This window comes from Panthera tigris, chromosome B4 (genome assembly GCF_018350195.1).
Source record: "Panthera tigris isolate Pti1 chromosome B4, P.tigris_Pti1_mat1.1, whole genome shotgun sequence".
NCBI lineage: Eukaryota > Metazoa > Chordata > Mammalia > Carnivora > Felidae > Panthera > Panthera tigris.
The window spans coordinates 93,722,226-93,738,984 of record NC_056666.1 but is presented as its reverse complement, the minus strand read 5'-3'; the positions used below and the strand labels follow the sequence as shown (position 1 = coordinate 93,738,984).

The 16,759-nt window shown below is 42.7% G+C and overlaps 1 protein-coding gene across 1 annotated transcript in view; it reads right to left on the bottom strand.

Moving 5' to 3' along the window:
- MYRFL (myelin regulatory factor like) overlaps positions 1-16,759 on the bottom strand; it is a 95,029-nt gene that overhangs the window by 33,398 nt on the left and 44,872 nt on the right. Inside the window, exons 12-13 of the mRNA XM_007082264.3 lie at positions 8,426-8,534; positions 7,563-7,672 (exon numbers count right to left, since the gene is read on the bottom strand). Coding sequence (XP_007082326.2) covers positions 7,563-7,672; positions 8,426-8,534 — 219 coding nt within the window. The remainder of the gene's footprint in view (positions 1-7,562; positions 7,673-8,425; positions 8,535-16,759) is intronic.

Genomic DNA, 16,759 nt, shown 5'->3' with positions numbered 1-16,759 from the left:
CCCAGGTCATGATTTCCCTGTTCATGAGTTCGAGCCCCACATGGGGCTCTGTGCTGACAGCTCAGAGCCTGGAGCCTGCTTCAAGATTCTGTGCCTCCCTCTCTCTCTGCTCTATCCCCGCTTGCGCTCTGTTTCTTTCTGTGTCTCAAATATGAGTCAACATTTAAAAAAAATTTTTTTTGAATGTTTACTACCAGAAACAAGAGGATTTTTCTCCCTGCTTCCAGTGTGAGGAGCTCTTAGGAAACAAGATGGCCTACAAACAGATGATCAGTTATTAAAATATCCAGGGTTGCTTTTAATAACATACTAGCTGTAAGGCAATCATCAGGCTTGGAGTCAAATCGATCATGTGAGTGCAACAGAGAACGTTTACCTCCGACAGGAAACTTATCGCCACTGCCAGTAAATGAGTTCTGCTACCTCCCTTGATGAGAAAAGATTAGATTTTTAAACCAGCTGCTGACTAGGACATTTAAAAGCCCCCATTTTGGGGGAAGGGGAGCAGGAGATACAGGCTTCCAGTTACGGAATGAAGAAGTCAGGGGAATAGAAGGCACAGAACAGGGAATACAGTCAGTACACAGTGGGAGGGTAATAGTGTTGTGTGATGACAGACGGCAGCTGCACTTGTGGTGAGCGTAGCATGATGTACATAAACTTGTTGAATCCCTGTATTGCACACCTAAAACTAATGTGACGTTGCGTGTCAACTCTCCTCAAACGTTAATGATTTTAAAATAAATAAATAAATAAATAAATAAATGCCTACGTTTGGATTCTGGGCCAGCCATATGAACTCAAACTAATATGAATTTTTTTACAACTCAGTTATTCTGGATAAAAACATAGCATGTGTCATTCTGTCAAAAAAACGTCAATCATTTCAAAGACAGCTGAGGTGGTAGCCATCTCTGAGTGGCATCTGGAAAAAAACTATTAACAATTAACCATTTATTAGGTTAATCCTACATTACAGACCTAAAAGTTGTGGTCTTTTTTTTTTTTTTTTTAAGTTTCTTTCTTTATTTTGAGAGACAGTGCGAGCTTGAGCTAGGGAGGGGTAGAGAGAGAAGGAGAGAGAGAAAAAGTCCCAAGCAAGCTCCCCCTTGTTAGAGCAGAGCCTGATGCGGGGTTTGAACTCCCAAACTGTGAAATCATGATCTAAGCCAAAATCAAGAGTTGGCTGCTTGACAGACTGAGCCGCACAGGCACCCCAAAAGTTGTGGTCTTAAGAAAACTTATATTTAAAAAAATCATTTAAAAAAAAAAAGCAATTGCTTCCATGGGGGAAAAGTGATTAAGGTAGAATTTTAAGTTGCCATACTAAAGTTGTATTTACTGAGAACTATAAAGAATAAAGTAATTTGGTCTGTATAGTAATGAAAGTGACTTTATAATCCCCCAAACTTGCTGAGCCAGGTTTTGGACAAAGTCTTACCTGATGCTGAAATCCATGCTCTTAACCACCTTGCCGGATACGATCGGTGACTTTTCAGTCATCAAAATCAACAATATTTTGTTAACGTTCATTTTCTTCCCATCCCGTCTCTTTCCTCCCCATGTCCTCATCCATCCTCTCTGCTCACTTGGCTTTCTGACACTATGCTTGCCCCTTAGTCTCCTGCATTAGCCCAACCCTCTCAGCCTTCCCAGGTCTTTTCCTTCCTCTCTGGGCCTCAACTAGAAGAAATCTGCTGCTTTTAGTCTACTTTCTTCTTATTCCATAAGAACTGAAAGCCTATAGACCAGGCAAGTAGCAGGAAGTAGGGGTGGGATGGCCCAGGAAGCCTTTGTAGGGAAGCTTCTCCTAAGCATCATGTCACCAGATCTGATATTTCAAGGGAGCCAGAAATCCAAAATTTGCGTGAAGATCTCCTAATTTTTAAAAGTTATTTATTTATTTATTTATTTATTTATTTACTTATTTATTTAGAGAGCGAGCAGGGGAGGGGCAGAAGGAGAGAGAGAGGATCCTAAGCAGGACACGGGACTCACAAACTGTGAGATCACGACCTGAGCCAAAGTCAAGAGTCAGACGCTTAACTGCCTGAGCCAGTCAGGTGCCCCTAAGATCTCCTAATTTTTACAGATATGCAATAAATTTGAAAAATTTTAAAACACCATGAGGAAAAGAAGAGTGTAAGCCAGACTTGGCCACAGGCTTCTGATCTGTGACCAGCATCCATAACCTTTCCCTTATTAACATCTTCACCCATGTCTGCAGCTTCTCCTCAAGCCCTACTGTGCTCTCAGTCTCCACACTCCTACTCGCCACTGGGCATTTTCATCCAAATGTTCGGATGACATCTCAAACTCAAAACTGAACTAATTTTTTCCACTAGAAAACCACTTCTCCCATCAGATTTCCTTATATTAATAAAACTACTTCTCTTCTTTATTTGAGATTCAGAAACTCAGCCATTAACATAAACAAATTCTTACGAGAACCCACAATATACCAAATACGTACTAAACAGCACAAGATTGACAAGGCACATTCTCTGACCCCGAGAAGCTCACAGTCTAGTGGAAGAGATATGGAATAGAAACAGAATGACAACACACTATGATAAATACTCTAGAAGATGTTATATTCAGAAGCCTAAGCCAACGTAGAGACAGGATCAATCAAGGCATCACAGAATTCATTAGGTCATTCAACCAGTATTTGTTGAATTCTTACAGTACTCTAAGCCCTGGGCTTGAATCCACAAATAAAGTATAGGAGATATAGCTTTGAAAAATATAGAAGATGTTTGGAGTCACACAATTAACCAGGGAGACTGGCAAAGAATAAATAGGCAAATAAGATAATTCCAGCTAGGGGCAGAAGTCTCCAGGCTGTCATGAAGAAGTTTGCAATGTGCCCCCTTCACAGAAGCCCAGCTGAGGGGCTGGATGGGGTCTGCACTGGCCCAGAGGAGGCCCCTTTTTCTAATTACAGCAAAGGCACTACGTATCCTCTCAGTGGTCCTGAATCTTACAAAACAGTGAAACCAAGTGATGTGGAGACTATTTTAGATGAGGTGGTCAGGGAAGGTCTTGGCAGTGAGATCTAAATGATGAGATCATCTAAAGGAAGAGTCTTAAGGGCAGAGAACACTCAACAGAACAGCTCTGAGGCAGCAACAAACTTTGGTGAGCATGAGAACAGAAAATGAAGGTTGTAGGGGAGGGGATAGGCAAACCAGATGTGCCCATGTGTGCAGAGACATGGTATTATGAAGGTGTTTTGGGGTTGGGGGGAGTGGGTGTGAGTGTTAGGAAATGAGTTAGAAACAGAAGATTCCATCCAGATTGTGGAGGGTTAGCAATAAACCAGTGAAGAGCCAAAGTGGGAAAGGAAGATCGTATGATTAGAGGTGTTTAGTTTTGTTTTTGTTTTAGGGAGAAAAGTGAGAAACATAAAGAGAATAAAGAGGGATGATAATAGACAAGAGATGTCACCAAAGTTAGAACAGCAGCACTTGGTGTCTAATCAAATACTGTGCATGAGAAAAAGGAAACTTTGAAAGGCCATCTGTGATGCTCCACCCTCAGTCACACCTTTGGACCCCAAGGTCCACCACTGTCTTCTGTCACTTGTCTCTCAGTCCCCCGCTTCCTTCTCATCTGTGAACCCCTGCCTAGTGTCCACAGACAGGAGCACTGCGCATCCCACAGTACTTGTCACACTGTCATTCAGAGTTCTATTCTTACGTCCTATCTCATCACCCCGCTTAGACACCCCGCTTAGCTGCTTGAAGATAGGAACCCTGTCTTACTGAGCTTTGCAAGACTCAAACAGACAGTTCCTGCCACATTACAGTTGAAGGAAAAGAGAACCAATGAAAAGTAACTACATATTAAGGCAGAGTAGGGTGGCTTATATCATGCTATTGTAACATACACACACACACACACACACACACACACACAATTACTCAAGGCCTAGTTATTCGCAGAGTGAACCTCATCTTTATAGAAGCTTAGTTGTAAATTCACTTCAGGCCACTCTTACATTTATTGAGCACATTTTTCTTACACCAAACACACCTAATAATACTGCTCAAGAAATGTAGCCATCTGGTCCTAAATAATCACAGAAATCAATAAAGTTGCCAAGCGAAGAGACAGATGAGTAAGCCAAACAGCGAAGCCCTCACGGTCTAATGCAGGGTTAGACTGCGGTGGTCACCTGCCATGGCTCCTGGCTCTCAGGACCAGCCCCCTCCCATCACTGAGCTTTCACTGGGGTACACGAACCATGAGGATTTTGTAAGAAGAAGCAAATTATCCCAGGTAAGAGAAGTTCATCGTGCACAGTCATCTGTCCTGAGACTTATACCAACTTTGACCGACAGCACTAATCTCCAGCTCTGGTTGGTTACATGGGCAGTCTGTAAAGATCCAGCCATTTCTGTTTCTTACTTGGGCATAACGTTGCAAAATGTGCATATGGAAAATATAGCGCAGTCACGGAGAGCAACATTTCAACATTTTCATGTGCATTTCTAGTTTGCACTTCAGCTTCAACAAAAATTTCTTTATTAAAAAGGGACATTCAGGGGCGCCTAAGTGGACCAGTCGATTAAGCGTTCAACTCTTGATTTTGGCTCAGGTCATGATCTCATGGTTTGTGGGATTGAGACCCATGTCAGGCTCTGCACTGTCAGCCCAGAGCCTGCTTGGGATTTTCTCTCTCCCTCTGCCTCTGGCCTTCCCCCACTCATGCTTGTTCTCAAAACAAACATTTAAGAATAAATAAATTAAAATAAAAAAATAAAAATGGGACATTCAGTGGAAGAGAAATAGAGTGTAGAGGGAGAAACTGTAACTGAACCTGACCTATTACTATGGTACACGAAGCCCAGGAAGTCCTAAAGAAGTCCCTTAAAACAAGCAGTCCTGGATATGGCAACCAAGGCCAACATGGCACCCACACAAATGGGTAGGAGGCCAGGAAACCAAGAGGCTCCCTGTATATCTTGTCTATTGTACAATTAACAAACAGCATGGGGCAGTAGGAGTCACATTACCCATGTTATTAATAAGAAAGAATAAAGGAGATATTCTGTGAAGTATTTATAATGTAGTGGAGGGATATTTCACAGTGTTGAGGATTAAACCAGCAATTGAAATCTATCCTCAGAAGTGAACCAAGGTGGAAGACCAGGCTTCAGAGCATGGAGGTGTTCACCTGCTCTTAGTGTTACAGATTCTGTAAACGAGGGCGGTCTTGGTGATGTCCTCATAGATTGAATCACTACAAGATCCTATTACTCAGAGAATCACAACCTGTCCATTCTGGACTCCTGTCAGTTTGATTTACTTATAAACTGAATGCTGCCTTGGCATGGATTGCTTCTCAAATGACAAATGAGCCTGGCTGCCTGCAATAGGAATACCAACGCTTACTTTCTCAGGGCTCTAGGCTTGCCTTCTTAGGAATGAATTTGGGTTGTAGCCTCTCTGGGGGACTGAGGGAGTGGGTAGCCCTCGGAACTGCTGTTGCTAATAATCCTGACTATCCTCATTCAACTCAACTGGGAATGGGAAGACACGGGGCCAGGGGAGAACTAATGATTTTCCTGAAGAGTGACAATCATAAGGTCCTGGACGGATGTTACCTACACAGAAAACACAGAAATCTCTTCCCTGGGTATTCCAGCAAAGGACCACAGCCAAAAGAGATATGGCTGCTACGAAATGAGTAACCCCAAGAGCCCTACCTTGGTAGCCTAATGACACATTCCCAAGGCTGCACCCTGAGCTTGATGGCTGTGCCTACATACTTTTCTCTCACCCAGGAAGCTTCTGGAAATGCAAGACAGTGAGGATGACCTTATTACATGAATACCTCAGAATATCCCTTATCATATAGGTATGATATATGATATATGATATGTGTGTGTGTGTGTATATATATATACATATATATATATATACATATATACATATATATATTACTATTTATTTTTGAGAGAGAAAGAGACAGAGTGCAAGCAGGGGAGGGACAAAGAGAGAGAGAGAGAGACAGAATGCGAAGCAGGCTCCAGGCTTCAAGCTGTCAGCACAGAGCTCAACGCAGAGCCATGAACCGTGAGATCATGACCTGAGCCAAAGTTGAACGCTTAACCGACTGAGCCACCCAGGTACCCCACCCTTATCTTATATTTTAAGTAAATAATTGGGAAACTTCAGTACTTTATTATTAAAAATAGATTTCTCATGATAAACCTCTCAAGGGTAGCCCAGGTCTGAGGGCATGACCCAAGAGCTGCTTCTATTCGAGATGGGTCTGGGAAGCAGGAGTAAGTAACTCGACCTCTGCCCCTCTGTCCTTGCAGTCTTGGGGCAGAGCAGGCCATCCAAGCCCATTATCTAAGTATTTGTTGTCCAAGCACTTGTAGGGAGAAGACCGAGGAAGGACCCAGCATGGAAAGGCACCATCTATCCACCTTGCTACTCCAAGTGTGGCTTGCTGACCAGAGAGGGTGGAAAAATTGGCATCACCTAGAGGCTGGTTAGAGATGTAGGATCTTGGGTCTCACCCCATTATTGCTGAATCAGAGTCCGTATTTTTGTAAGTTCCTTCACTGATTCACGTACACTTTGAAGTTTGAGAAGCACTGCCCCCGTGAACTGACAGATTACAAATTAGTCTCAACTCAGACATCTCTCCCTACAACTGTAACATCCCCATGTCAATCAGTTTTCCCTCCAGCATCAAATATAACAGTGCAATGTACAGCATGTCAGCAGCAGGGTGAATTTGCCAACCTTGCAAAAAATGCAGGATTTCACAGAATTCATAAACCTGAGTTTGGAGAACCACTCAAGTCACACACACACACACACACACACACACACACACACAGAGCAATGGCAAGCAAGGGAATGACAGCCTTAGACCCCTTACCAAGAGAAGGGGAGCTCATCTACAAGATGGGGACATTCCTTCAAAAGAGAATGATTTGAATATCAAAGAATTCAGATGGGCCCTTGGGAAAAAACGATGAGGCTCATGAATATCTTTTTAAGACTGACCCACTTTATGTGTTATGAAAATGGAACATACAACTTTGTTGAAAAACTATGCTTGAAAAGAAAAATCAACACTCCATTCAGCCTTTAATCAGGCTAAGAATTTAATTATTTGATCCTAATGATAACCTAAAGTATATTAGATGAGATAAATTACACTTCCTCAAGTTTGAGTTCCATTTTCTAAGACAAGGCTGATTAAATCTTGCTGTCACTATTTCACATGACATTGGGTCACATTTTAGTTGTGCTCCTGTTAAGTGGACTTTCCCCAGGCCAGTTTTTCTCCGACAGTTAAGACCTGCTCCACTCTACTGTCACTGTTACATATTCCTTTTTCTTTTTTGCCTTACGGGGCTTCTTTTTGGTACCTCTGAACAGCTTAGCATAACTGATACCAATTACTCCATAGCTGAGTGAAGCTTTCTTTTTACTGTCTTGTTTCCTGGTTGGAAGTTTCAGTGCATGTGGTACCACAGAAAGGGGTTCACCATGGGGTCATAGCTCCAATGGCAGATCTACTCAGTGGTTACCTTATCGACCATGAGGAAGTTCTCCAGTGTCTCCCCATTTTCACAGGTGACATTACCGACCTCTTTTACAGCTCTGGGCAGGATCTCTCGTAACTCCTGGGCGATCATTCCTAGACACAAACACTCCCAACAGGTTTAGTCAGGAAAAGACCTTTCTGGAGAACATCCTCCCTAGCCTACATCAAAATGGAAGGCTGACAGCCCCCGCCAGGACATCTTTGCAAATACATGCTTATCCCCTCACAGCTTTCGCTTTGATCTATGATACATTTGAAGCAAAGAAGGAATTTTGAGCCCATAACCACCATAGGATTAAAAGCAGGGGTGTCATTTTCTTGACTTTTCCTTGAGACTCTGGGCCGGATTTTGGAAGGAGGGAGTAAATACCTTCAAATCCCTGTATATAGAAGTAAGGGTGGGGCGTTAGCTTGATTTCCTTTCTTTTCTTGCAGGAGGATTTGCCACCTAAATGGTCCCTCTTTCTCCAGGATTCCTGGATCGGAGTACAAACACCACTCTGCCCCTTCTCTGACCTAGACTGACCTATTCCACACCTCTCCCTCTCCCGGGTCTGCCTTTTACAGCTGGAGCTGTGATCTGCCCCCCCCCCAAGCTCTGAGCAAGATGATTCCAGTGAAAAGAAACAATGTATTCAAAATATTCTGCCAGTACCTTGGAATGTAGGAGTAAGGATGGGGGTGTTGAGTCAAGATGACACAGAAATTTCTCTCACCTTTCCTGTTCTAGTGATTATGGATTTCACAGAGGAAATCAATGCCATAGCACACAATCTCCACATAAAGAGGGAATTGAACTTTTAAGAGTTGACAACACAAAATTAAAAAGGGAATTTGTGTGCATACCTGTTTGATGGGCAGTGTTTATTCCCATTGAAGATGCGAACTCTGGTTTGTAGTCGTATTCAACAATCCTCATTTGGGCTATTCGTCTCAGCTGCTCATTTGTGTCAACCTAATTTAATTAAAGAAGAGCGGATTTCACCCATTTAGATATTTCCCATTCAAATCAATGCCCAAAGAGACCCAGAGAAATTAGGAATGTTGACAGCAGGGTTCTTTCCTCTTGTCCTAACTATTTTAAGGAAAGTTTATGTTTTTCTCCTCAGAGAAACCAAAGCTTCAAGGTCCATATCAATGACTTCCATCCACTGACAAACTGAGACAGAGTTTTTATGTCTAAATTACAGGGTGAAAGCTCCCCCATTCACTACTCTTGCCTTTTTTCTCTCCTTTGAGGGGTGAACTCTCCTTCTGAGAATGGAGACTGATCACGTTAGAGAGAAAAAATCGCCACTCAAGATTGCAAGGGATCATTTCCAAATGGACATACAGTATAAACACCAAATAAATATAGGCCAACCTTGTATTTACAAACTGAAAATGCTTAGTTCAAGTAACAACCTTTGAGGAATGGATATAACTACTATACCATTGATTTGCTTTTGGACATTTCACTGGAGAAAATTTCCTCAAGTGGCAGGTTGCAAGGCTGTATTGTTCACCTGCTGGACCTTCCAAGATCCAGACTTTCCTCTCCTACAGACGGCTTCTCCCCCAAACCACTCTGGTCAGTGATGGTGTGCTTCTCTGAGCTCACTTCTTTTACAGGTTATTGAAGGTATTCCCAACTTCCACTGCCAATTCCTCAAAATAATGTCACTGGGTCCCAGCAAAATGATAGTAATACACAATAGAGTGAATTTTTCCTAAAGCTAAATATGTTTCATTCAAAGGATTTCCTTTTGAGTTTTTTTTTTTAATGTATTCATGGTAATAGCAGAATCAATTTTTATAATGACCTTATTCTATAAGTAAAATGCTGGTAGCTCTTTTTCTTTTCTTTTCTTTTCTTTTTTTTTAATTTTTTTAAATCTTCATTTATTTTTGAGAGAGAGACGGAGTGCGAGTGGGGGAGGGACAGAGAGAGGGAGACACAGAATCTGAAGCAGGCTCCAGTCTCCAAGCTATCAGTACAGAGCCTGACCCAGGGCTCAAACTCACAAAGAGTGAGATCATGACATGAGCCGAAGTCAGAGGCTTAACCGACTGAGCCACCCAGGCACCCCACCCTTTTTCTTTCAGGATTTTCTCTTAGGCTATAATTTTCTTTTAGGATATAATGATTACAAAACCTGTGGTCTCTTGGCAATTAAAATTATACTGCCTTGACATTCATCCATGTATTAGAGTAACCAAAATTGCTTTGTTGTTCTTGTTTTATGAAAACCCTGAAATGGCCTTCAACTCCTCCCTTGACCCACTCTGTTGGGTGAGTTGGAAAGCTCCTCCGATATCATTAAAAGTTCCCTGTCCTTCACTAGTTCGGCTGATTGTGAAAAATTGTGGCTTGACACTTACCTGGTTAACTGTGCAAACTCTATTTCAGGTACTTCTTGGGAAGTATAATTTTGAGCTCACTGTTATTTTGATACTTGCTGTCATCAAAAGCCTGGTTCAATTCATTTATTCACTGTATTATTCAACTAACATTTAACAGTCACCTTCAACTTACCATGCACTACACTAAGTGCTGGGACTTAAAAAAGTGATTGCTTTTAACAGTTTGTGGTCAACTAATTGTGCAACCTGAAACCATAAAACTCGTAGAAGAGAACACAGGTAATTTCCCTGACATCAGCCACAGCAACATTTTATGTCTCCTAAGGCAAGGGAAACAAAAGCAAAAATAAACTATTGGGATTACATCAAAATAAAAAGCATTTGCACAGTGAAGGAAACCATCAACAAAACAAAAAGGCAACCTACTAAATGGAAAAAGATATTTGCAAATGATATATTTGATAAGGGATTAATATCCAAAATATATAAAGAAGTTATACAAAAAAACAAATAATCTGATTAAAAATGGGCAGTCAACCTGAATACACATTTTTCCAAAGAAGACATCCAGAGAGGCAACAGACACAGGAAAAGATGCTCAGTGCCACTAATCATCACGGAAATGCAAAGCAAAACCACAGTAAGATATCACCTTATACCTGCCAGAATGGCTAGAATCAAAAAGACAAGAAATAGCAAGTGTTGGCCAAAATGTGGAGAAAAATGTACTATTGGTGGGAATGTAAATTGGTACAGTGTTGTTGGGAATGTAAATTGGTACAGCCATTGTGCACTGTTGGTAGGAATTAAAATGGTACCGCCATTGTGGAAAACAGTATGGAAGTTCCTCAAAAAGTTAACAGTAGAAATACCATATGATCCAGTAATTCCACTGAGGAGTACCCAAAGAAAGTGAAAACATTCATTCAAAAAGATATATGCACCCTGTGTTTGCTGTAGCATTATTCACAATAGCCAAGATATGGAAGCAACCCAACTGTCCAATCTTAGATGAATGGGTAAAGAAGATGTAGTATATTCATACAATGGACTATTACTCAGCCATTAAAACATTGTGAGGTCTTCCTATTTGAGACAACATGGATGGACTTCAAGGGTATTATACTAAGTGAAATAAGTCAGACAAAGACAAATACCATATGGTTTTACTTACATGTGGAATTAAACACAAACACAATTAAAAACAAAACAAATGAATAAACAAGCAAAAAGCAGGTATAGAGAACAAACTGATGGTTGCCAGAGGGACGGTGGGGATAGGCAAAATGGGTGAAGGAAAGTGGAAGATACAGGCTTCCAGGGGCGCCTGGGTGGCTCAGTGGGCTAAGCATCTGACTTTGGCTCAGGTCATGATCTCACGGTCTGTGAGTTCGAGCCCCAGGTCAGGCTCTGTGCTGACAGCTCAGAGCCTGGAGCCTGCTTTGGATTCTGTGGCTCATTCTGTCCCTCTGACCCTCCCCCCGACTCAAACTCTATCTCTCAAAAATGAATAAATGCTAAAAAAAAATTAAAAAAAAAGATACAGGCTTCCAGTTATGGAATGGAAAAGTCATGGGAATAAAAGGTACAGCACAGGGAATATAGTCACTGGGGTTGTAATAGCCATTTATGACAACTATACTTGTGATGATAATAGCATAACACAGAGAATTGTTGAATCACTGTGCTGTACACCTGAAACTAATGTAACATTGTGTGTTAATTATACTCAAATAAAATATAAATAAGCAAAATAAAAATTAAGAAAAACTTTAAAACAAAATAAAAACGAATAAATAAGTTTTCTAATTGTTTTGACTTTGTAGCATACTGTTTCTCTGGGATTACACATTCCAAGTTTCCTAAAATTTAGACCTACTAAATGAAATTTTTAAAAAATGTTTGTGGGGCACCTGGGTGGCTCAGTCGGTTAAGCCGCTGAGTTCAGCTCAGGTCATGATCTCACGGTTTGTAGGTTTGAGCCTCGTATCAGGCTCTGTGCTGACAGCTCAGAGCCTGGAGCCTGCTTTGGATTCTGTGTCTCCTCCTCTCTCTGCACCCCCCCCCACCCCCCACTCACACCACTCTGCCTCTCTCTCTCTCGAAAATAAACATTAAAAATTTTTTTTCTAAATGTCTGTGGACTAGACAGGCAGACCCATCATAAATGAAAATGTGAGAAATGCAGGATGAAAATGGAATTATGGATCGAGAATTTGGCAGCTCCAAGGAGGACCCCAAAATATTCCTAGGGGAGCATGAAGAAAGACTTCCTAGACATGGCAAAACCCCACTGAGATCTTGGCTTATTTTGATCTTCAAATAAGTTCTGCTCCTTTCGCTTCAGGCCTTTGGCTCAGGGCATTTCCCAGCCTCGAAAGCTCTTCCTTCCCACTCCTACCTTCTCCCCCAACTTAAACATCCCTTCACCAGGGAAGCATTTCTTGATTTCCAATACCAGGAAGGGTCCCTTTGCCCTGTGTGCCAATGGGAGCTGTTGTTTTTCTTCATAGTGCTTATCACTGTTATCACCAGACAAAGTTGTGTCACCTTCATTATCTGTCTTCCCTATAGGATATATACCCCCTGAGGATGAGGACAAATCTACGGCCATGGTTTTCTGCTTACCACCAAATCACCAGTTTCTAGTACAATTCCTTGCGTGTAGTTGACACTCAACTAACATTTCTTAAATAAATTAATAACTTAATAAATAAACCTCATACGAATAAATTTAAGAAAGGAGTTAGTCAGGGAAAGATGCAGGGTAGAAAGAAGGGACAGAAAGGGCGAGGCCAAGACCCGATGCTAGACTGAAAGAACACCATGAGTAAAGTGCCAAGGGAGTAAGTTCCCTGAATGATGTCTGCCCAACCAGGGTGGAGTTTGGCATTACTAGACTGTAAAGATTAAGGCCAGAGCAGGGAGGGCCTTGCAGGACATGCTAGGGAGGGGAGTCACAATCTCACATTGCCCTGTGCACACAGCTATCACTGTGAGCTCCTATATTCAGCAAATATTTAATGAACAGCTACTGTGTGCCAGGTGCTATCCTAGGCATTGGAGATGCAATGAATATTTCTTACTCAGAGTTTAGATATTTATTTTTTAAAGTTCTATTTTTGAGGGCAAGTCTCACATCTAGTTGATCTCAGGACCTCTGGAGTGCCCAGCAGAGTGGCTCACATGTTATAGACACCCCGAACCTTCAATGAAAGAAAAAGCCATGAAAGAATGAAGGTAGTGAAACAGCAGAACAATCCCTGTCAATCAGGAGCCAGCGTGGCATGGCCTTGCACTAGCCAGGCCCCACCCAGTGCCCCATTCCCTGCACCCTTGGGAATCCTGTGGCTGCTTTGCCTACTTTTCATTATCCCCGTGGTTCCTGCACGAGCCCTCATGGGTGACCTTTGCTGCCAACAGGAAGCAGAGGAGGCTGTGTCCTCACTGAGGCTGTCCAGGCTACCCAGAGGGAACATGACCCCTGGTGACTAAGCTGGATCCTTTAATGCATTTTCCCCCGAAGGCATATTGCTGGACGAAGCATATTGTGGGTTTGATGGTATTATTACCATTGTGCTTCAGAGAGATTTTTGGCTGAAGAAAATTTTCAGGGTTGGTTGGGGGATCTAAACCCCTTCTGCAACAACGTTTCTATAAGACAATGCTCTTCTGGTTTCTAATGTGGGGCTGTACTTTCCAAAGTTAAATATAAACTGCCCATGCTGCACACTCCCTCTGTGTACACTTGACCTAGGGAAAGCCCTTGAGGCAAGGGCTGTGCCTTCTCAGAATCCTCCTCCAGGAGCCAAACACTGGCCAACACTTAACACCACACCTTGCTCATCCACGTGGGTTGAGTAAGAAGCTAGAAGCTGAATTCAGGTGTCTGAGGTGACCTTGCCCACAGCAGTTTCGGAAAGTTTTGACCCTGAATGTACGTGGCCATCGTGGTCATGCTGCCTCACGCCCAAAGCTTCTCTATCATTTCTTTCTTTCTTTCTTTCTTTCTTTCTTTCTTTCTTTCTTTCTTTCTTTCTTTCTTTCTTTCTTTCTTTCTTTCTTTCTTTCTTTCTTTCTTTCTTTCTTTCTTTCTTTTTACAATCTGAGAAGCATTTATTCTTGAAAAACTGCTGAACTTTGGGTAAGAACAGTAGGAGTCCATGGCATTCTTGCCTAGGGCTGTGCCCATCTCGTCACCACTCCCAGCTCGGTGGGCTCAGAGGTACACTCCTCAGCAAGGGAGACGATGCAGACCAGCCCCTGTGCTGCCCAGATCAAAGGGACTCACTCAGTTTGCAGCGGCGGGTGACGTCTGTAAGGCTTCTCTATCATTAACCCCAGAATTGCACCACAGAAAAGTCATTCTTGTCTGTGGGACTCCACAGTTTGTCCAGGGAGGGAGATCCTGTTATCCACCATCTGGCCACAGCCTAGACTATTAGTCTCGCATCAGGAGCAGCTTGAGTAACACTGGCTCACCCCAAGTTGAAGAGCTTCTGCATCTGGCTCCTGGCCCTTGGAGCCTTTCATCTTAACTGATTTCGTTCCTGGTTTTTATTTTGAAATCTCTTGTAACCTTGTTTTCAGCCTTCATCATAAAATTGCATTGATGCGTTCAACTTTCAGCTTCCTCACTTTTTTTGCATTGGCCTTGGTGATCTTCACGCTCCTCTGTTTTCCAGCATATCATCTCCACCCTAATTTTGCTGTTTCCATTGAAAGAGCTGCATTTCCTTCTGCAGTCTGTAGTCACATCAGTAAACACAATGTTGGGATATGTTAGGCTGCTCCTCATTAAGGCCGACCTCATTTTCCCAGTGGGTCCAGGGCACGGGCTTCTGTCACATCTGCTTTATCTTCTCCATGTCTTGTAGACGTGTCCAGATGAGCACAGGGATCTCCACCAGGACTCTCTATGCAGAGTGCTCATGTGCTTAACACCTACAAAACAACCTCCATTGCCCTGAGTGAGTATGCACAGAGCCGGGGCAAGGAAGCAACTTATTTTTATTTCCCCCTCCCGCAATCATCACAGTACTGGGCAATGTGTTTGGCCACTATGTTTTGCAATAGCTCATCTGGAAGCCAGCTCTGGTTATCATGCATCCTTTAACAATGAGAAATTGCCTCGAGTCCTATGCTTGTAATCAGATCAACCAAGGGCCCACTTCCCAGAGCATTTGGAGGAATGGCTATTCTTAAAAGTTGGGCAAACTGAGTCAGGAGGAGGTGAAGACAAAGTTCACACATCTATCAGCCCCATCATCAGCATTATCATCGCCTCTTTTGTCTGTAATGGTGAACAGGACTGGTAAGTGCGTCTCTCCCCATTGGATGGGGGCCCCCAAATGTGGGGCCACTCGATTGGGTGGAGGCTGGCAGCGCGGGCTATGAAAAAATTCACCCAACGCAGAACAAAGGAGATAGAAGTTTAGTGAATATACCACAGGAGGAGGGGCAGGCAGTGAGGGAGAGGCTGTCTGCAGTGAGGTAGGTGGATGGGGGTTGTAGTTGGATGGGAAAGGTGAGGAGGCATGGGGACATGTGGAATTTTCCCTTTCCTGGTAACCGTGCCTGGTTGTAAGTAGCCCATTGGTTACTTAAGGCCTATGGATATTTTGAGGTGGGTCACCTGATGGGTCGGTCTGTCTGTGTTCAGCATCATGGTCTCTGTGAGCCCTTTCTACATTCCATTGCTCAAGTCTGTTGCCTAAAAGCAGCCTCTACAATAAGATTTCTAGAGATCTATATTTCATACATGTGGATAGACCTATTAAAAACAAATATATTAATATGAAATAAGTTAATAAATGAATTACATGTAATTTGCATTTTATACAAGTAAATAATGATAATATCTATTTGTCCCGCTAAAGAATGCTTCACGTATATGAGCTTAGAAGAAGCCCTTAACACAAGTGAATTGAACATGAGCCTTCCCTGCTCACAGGAGAATAAACAGAAGCACAGGACATCTCTGGGCGAAGGTTCCTGGGCCAGCGCTTGCCCGAATCAGGACTAAACCTCCTTCCACCATCACGCTGCCGTGAGCAGGCAGGGGAGACAGAAATTCCACATTTGGAGCCTGGATTGGGGTGACATTTTATTTACACAAGAAGGTGTCATGGAAGGGATTTGAGAAGTTCTAGGGAAGCTTGTTATTTTAAGACAATATGTTTTCTTCGGACAAGGGGCAGCGCCCGAAGACATCTGGTAAGTGAACTGTGGGGAAAGCCTAATAGTGGCGAGAGGAGCTGTGGAGGACTTTCCCAGCTTGTTATCTTCCATTTGCATTTAGATAAGACCTGTAGGGAATTGTATAGCCAATTGCAAAAATAAGTTTCAGTTGGTGTGATCTGAAACGCAGACAGTTTATCTCTCTCTAGAAGTCAAAAAAAGCACAGTATCTAGGACTGGAATCGGGAAATATACGTGAGAACTTTCTAGCCCTAAGAGTTCCCATCCGGCTAGCAGGTCACAGCTCTTCGAACATGAACCACAGCTTTGCAATCAGTATAAAAGTCTACAATTACAACCATTCTTTGGAATGCACTCGGCAAAGGAGGACATTCCTTGGCCGGTTTGGAAACACCAGTGCAGATTTGCACTGGGAAAGGAATGCGGTCTGGAAGAATGGCCAATGATTTACAGATTGTGTCTCCTATTCACGAAAAAAGAATAAGGGAAGGAGGTTAAAAACACAATTCCGCCACAGCCTCAAAAACGCTTACAGGAGCAGCAGTGTGCGTGCAAAGGTGGAGAAGCGATAGAAGCAGTGAATGGGAAACAGACTTAAAGGATGGAAGAGCTAGAACCTGGAGTGGCCTGGCTAAG